Here is a 6,000-nt window from a genome sequence, read left to right as displayed (position 1 = left end):
GATATCCAGTAACGTGTGCTGCTGCGGAAGACGAGCAAACATTTTTGAAGCAATTTTTGTAGGTAGGAATGGTGAGTTTTTTAAACATTTACACAAAGATACCAATTTGGCAAAATTTAGTTGGAGTACCAGAAATATTACCTAAACTTGAATGTATTGGATCAGTGTTGTGAGTACCAATTTACCCGCATTAGTGTGTTTATAGAAAGTAGCTTATGCCAAATCTGAAGCCAAGAACGAACATACAAATATCAAGCGCAAACCACATTGCTTCTTCAGTATCGTAGAAAGGAAATACCATTCGATTGCACCAAGTGTTAGAAATTTACACTCGAATGAAGCTGAAAACTTCTAGGATGGCACATACATATAATGTTCATTTAAATAATTCCTAGAAAGCTAAGAAAGATGATCGTGCCATGAGCTTCAGTACGTGAAATCGCTCCCATAACAAAGGAAAAAGACAATTCAAAATCGAAACTGGTTCATGTGTAGTAGAAATGGATGTAATAATTTATTCTATCGTGGGAGAAGAACCTTGATTTTGATTGGATATCGGTTTGAAGGATTTCAAATTTTAACGCTAATTTATATTTTTATTAGTTGTTGTTCAATGTTATACAGAAAATTGAGTAATATTTGTATATTTGTGAAACTATACTTTAAATACGTGTACATTCGAAAGATTATCTAACGATCAACATAAGTCCATGAAAAGAAGTTATACGAATCGAAAATATGTATCATAATCGTAATTATTATCTTAGCGAAATGGTATCAGAACCAGAAAGAAAAAAAGAATGTCTTTTTCTTGTGTAAAAGCTATTTTTATTTGCTACATATATTAAGTGTATATACAAAACGTTATAAACAACTCTTCTACAATGTAATAAATACTTTACAGTCAAAATGAAAACAATAAAAATCAATAAACTAATTCTTCACTGTGTTCATTGTTTTCTTATTTTCTACTTACTTTTAACACGAATAGATGTTCGCCTCTTATTTTCCTTTCCTTAATAATTTTACCAATAAATCCTTCGATTTTTAGGAAATCAATTACTTTTAAGGGCCTGTTTTCCTTCAACAACAGCAAATAAAATACTCCATCCTTGCTCAAAATCCTATCTAAATCCTTCAAAACCCTCTTGGTCACAACCATTCCATCGAACCCACCAGCCCAAGACTTAACCAAGTTGTGTCCCTCCGCGCTAAACTCCCCTATTCGCCCTTCCAGTTCGCAGCTATCTGCGTCCGCCGTTGGAACGTACGGCGGATTGAACACCAACAGATCCACGCACCCGTCCCGGAGTCCACCCAGCAGATCCATATTGATCACCTCCACTTGGCAGTCGTTCAGTTGGCCCGTTCGTTTGGTTACCCGGCAAGCCCGAGGGTTGATGTCCACCCCGATGCAGTAACTTACGCAGTTCCCGAAAGCCTTCGACAAAGCAGTGACGATGATTCCACTGCCGGGGCCAAGCTCCACACAAACTAACGGCCGGAGCTGTTCCAGCGCTTCCAGCTCATCTTCCAGCGCATCCAACAGGAGGAAGCTGTCCTCGGCCGGTTCGTAAACGTTGTCATGATCCTCCGGTTGAAATTTGTACACCGGCGTTTGCATTTTTGTGGATTTGTTTACTTTGGGTTATGCTCCGGTATCACTCAGCATAAAACATCGCACGGAACGTTTACGATCTGTCAAAATAATCTTTTAATTCCCGTTAGTGAAAAGAAAATTTTGATACCACACGGAACCGCAAGTGAACTCACCCCGGATAGAAAATACAATAGAGTTTCAATAAAATATTATAAACATACAATACATTTTATTGATGAACATTAAATTCTATTGTTTTTATATCATACAAATTAAAATGCCATATTGTTGTTACGATAGACGTACACAGTATCTTTTGATCACCGAACTCGGTAAAATTTTACTGACTTTTTGAACAGCTGACTTAAGTTAGTAATTAGTTTAATTACTGAAAACTCGGTAATACAAAATTGGTCCGGAATTGTCAAAAAGTACCGATTAAGTCAGTACATGTTATTACTGAGTTATTCGGTAAACTTTTTGTTTACTTTTCGTTTGCTGAATTTTTCAGTGAAAAATAAATATTTTCTAAATTATGATCCAAAATTATAAAAGAAAAATGTTTCGAAACTTGAAAAAATCTATAGAGCATTAATTTGATTGCGAATTTGGAAACGCAGCGCAATGAAAAGATTTCCCTGGTACTGAACCATTGAGGTTACGTTAAATTAGTTTTAAGTTCTGGGCCCCAAACAGGAGTCCCAGAATAACAAAAAAACTCCTCCCAAAAAAGCTCTTCGCAGCAATATTCCGGTGCGCTGTCCTATATAGCAGATTCCACTGGCATATAACTTTCTGACTTTCTTGCCAAACAATGAAGAGCAGATGAATAATCCCAAATTCGCTAAATTCTTTCGTCCCAGTAGCGTTGATAAACTCAAGACAAAATTTTCAAAACGACTTATCTGCTTTTGTAAACAAAGATTCAAACGACGATTTGACAAATCTGATAGCTCTCCCACGCAAACTAACACCATCAATAGGTAGGTGTAGGCTTCCGCTACCTGTTGATGGTGTTGGTTTGCGTGGGAGAGCTATCAGATTCGCCAAATCGTCGTTTGAATCTTTGTTTACAAAAGCAGATAAGTCGTTTTGAAAATTTTGTCTTGAACTGTGAAACATTATGCCATCGTGATGATCTTCGAAACGCGCTAAAAATGTTTTGATTGAAGTTGTCATTCTTTATTGATGAAAACTCAGTAAAAAAAATGTATATGTCGGAAATTCAGTACTTCTTTTTACTGACTCTTGATGAAATGTCAGTAAATAACAAGCATTACCGAAACCCAGTACTAAAAATTACTGTAGACTGTAAACAATTACAGAAAATCAGTCATATCCAATGGAACTGCTGATTTTCTCGGTATTTTTTCTGGTTTACAGAGCAAAACCGTAAAAAAATTACCGAACACGAGAGTCGAGAATAAGTCAGGGATGCCAGATACAATTTTTAAATGTATGTGTTAATCTCAGTAAAATGTCTGTATTTGTCTGTATGGGGCTTCAGAGGTATATTAGAAATAGAAAATTACTCAAAACCATACATTTTTGATATCATCGAATATCAAGGCTTCAATAATCCTAAATTCGAAATAAGTTTTCATTCCATGAAATAAGTGATAATGTATAATAAAAATAATTGTAATGCATTGAATTTCCATTAGCGATTATCCAGCTGAGATTCAGCGGCCATTTTCCATCTTTCGAGTCCCCCCGTATTCATATTGCCGGATTCTGAGATTTCCGCTTCAGAGCTGCCTCCGCCCTCTCAATGAGTAATGGAAAATCATCACGTCGATATGGGTGCTTATTTCATCATCAAAAACTTTCCCAGCTCCGCCAAAATCTGGTTCTGGGGTTGATCAACTAAGCATGGTCTGATCGAATCTTCCCGTATGAATGGCGATAAAGCCTCGTTGTACCCATCCACAAAAACAACATTTCCTCTCGAGATGTCACAATGTACCGGTCTATTTCTGTGACAAGGGGTGTCTTCAAAGCCGTGGAAAGGTTTGTAAATCAGCGGCTGTAAATTAGTAGAAGATAAATAAGAAGTAAATAAGAAGTCGATAATAAGTTCGGCTTTCGCTAACAAGCGTCCCGCCCGGAATACGGCATGGGCAAATACTTCGCATATCTGAAAGATGTACTGCACAACGCCTACAACGACGGCAAGCACGCGGATCTAGAACATTTCCAAGGCCTTCATCAGGACTTTTAACAGTGGCAAGAATGGGGATTTTTCCGGCAACCTCCTTGCTTTTGTCCGGAACTTGTCAGACTCTGACAACCAGCAAATCCGTTCGAGGACACGTCCTCATTCCGCTGGTTGGGTGAATAACCTATCTCCAACAAAACTATTGTGGAAGTTCTCGGAGACTCTCGTTCCTTTCGCACTTCCGCGAACTCAAAATAAATTGTCGGACCGGAGACAACGTAGTTCGGACCTTGTCTCATCCTCATCGAACCAACAACAGGAGGTCCTTCAATTGCTACGTTCGAGCCGCTTCAGAATTGTTGCTCGCAACACCATCCGAGTCTGCCTGGGCCGATGCTGGCATTCTGCCTTTTTGCCACCGTTCGCTGGCGGCCATCTTCCGCTAGCCGGCTCGTTCACGACAGCCACTGCTGGAGAATACAAGATCCCTCTCCTAGCTGAAGGGGGCCGGAATCGACACACTACGGCCTGCGGCGAATATAAATAGTTTGCAATTTCCGCAGGGGTGACAATTCCGTGGCTCTTAGAAGGTCGGTGGTTGAGCCACAGATATTTCCACAACTATGAACACAGGTTTACGGATGGGTGGAGTCGGCATTGGGGTTACTTGGACCAATTTCACTATCTCGGACCGCCTCCCAGATATATGCTGCATTTTTTCGGCTGTCATCTACACGTCCAGGGAACCCATCCTCGTACTTTTAGACTCTGCCAGCGCCATCTCCACATTCCAGAGTGATAAGCCTAAGCACAACAGGATCCAAAGCATCTTTGCGAACATGCTCTAGAGTCTAGAACACTACCTTGGATCCTTATCCCTTATTTCAAGAATTCCGAACGAAAAATTCCGGCGTCATCAGAAAAAAAATATTCAACTTTCTTTAGTGATGTTCTCTCAGGATTCCTTACGTAATGTTTTCAGAAGCAACATTAGGTTTTAATTTATACTGGAATCATTATCGGAGATTCTCAGGTTTTCATGATTTTCTCTGCTTCGTTTTTCCTCCAAAGATAAAAAATGTCTGTAAAAATCTGTAACATCAATCAAAAGTCTGTATAATGTCTGTAATCTGCATGACGTCTGTATGCAAGACCAAAAGTCTGTATAAATACAGACATGTCTGTATATCTGGCATCCCTGGAATAAGTGTGTACAATAAACTCTATTTCCAGGAAAAAGTTGGCAATAGAATCACAATAAATTCAATTGTAATGGAAAAAAATTGTTCGAGAAAAAATCGATTTTTTATTGTAAAGATACATAACAACTCCTATTTTCTATTGTAAAACTGCCATTTACAATAGGCTTTATGGAGGAAAACAATATTTTTTAATGTTATTCTATTGTGAGCCACAATAGAGTTTACCCAGGGGAACGACACCCAATTTTTTCACTATGGATTTTGACAGGTTCGCCTGTTCGTGCTTTTTTGGGTGATAAATTTATCCCCCAGTGTCAAATCACCCCAATACTGATTTATTTTGCAATAGTATGTGCGCGAATTTTGAATGTTTACGTTTTTACAGGAGAATATGATGCAAAACGCCCATTTCACTCAATAATGCAACATGATACAATCATGAGAAAATAGAGAAAAAATAAACGATTTATAAATTAAAACTATTTTAGACTCGATTCCATGATTTAAACATAAGAATGTTCAACTTATTTCAAGCATAATTTTTCATAACGACGTATGTAACAATTATGAGGATTCGAGAAATCCTTTGCAGAAAGTTGGCAAAACTTTTTCTAAAACTGTTTTAAAACTAAATCTTTTTTCAATACTTTTTTCCGCTGGCATGCATCATTACATGACACGTAATAAGCGTGCTTCACAGCAAAGCTCAGTTCATTCAAATTCACTGTGAAAAACGATAAAATTATACATACACCGGTATGCTACACGTACGTCGGTGTACATTGGTCGGTTTTCCATAGTGCACGATTGACGCAACTGCAGTTTTGTTTTGTTTTGCTTTTTTGTTACATAGGTCGCTCTTAGTTCCCATATGTTAAAGCGACGTATGTAACAGGTAGACTTCAAAAATAGAAATTTTTACATACGTCGATTCGCAAAAAGATTGAATTAAAGAATTTTAAGATCTGAAATCAGTAAAATCGATGCGTATTATATAAAGCCGCGTGTGATTGTCACGTTGTATCAAAAACCCCGTTTTG

The 6,000-nt window shown here is 38.0% G+C and overlaps 1 protein-coding gene across 1 annotated transcript; it reads right to left on the bottom strand.

Annotated features, from left to right (window-relative positions):
• Window positions 1–805: 805 nt before the first annotated feature.
• On the bottom strand, window positions 806–1,673 carry LOC134213686 (uncharacterized). The gene has a single exon (XM_062692963.1). The coding sequence runs from the start codon at window positions 1,622–1,624 to the stop codon at window positions 962–964; it is 663 nt and encodes a 220-aa protein (XP_062548947.1). The 5' UTR covers window positions 1,625–1,673; the 3' UTR covers window positions 806–961.
• Window positions 1,674–6,000: the final 4,327 nt, after the last annotated feature.

This window comes from Armigeres subalbatus, chromosome 2, assembly GCF_024139115.2.
Source record: "Armigeres subalbatus isolate Guangzhou_Male chromosome 2, GZ_Asu_2, whole genome shotgun sequence".
Lineage (NCBI taxonomy): Eukaryota > Metazoa > Arthropoda > Insecta > Diptera > Culicidae > Armigeres > Armigeres subalbatus.
The sequence above is the reverse complement of the archived record's forward strand: the minus strand, read 5'-3'. Positions and strand labels throughout refer to the sequence as shown.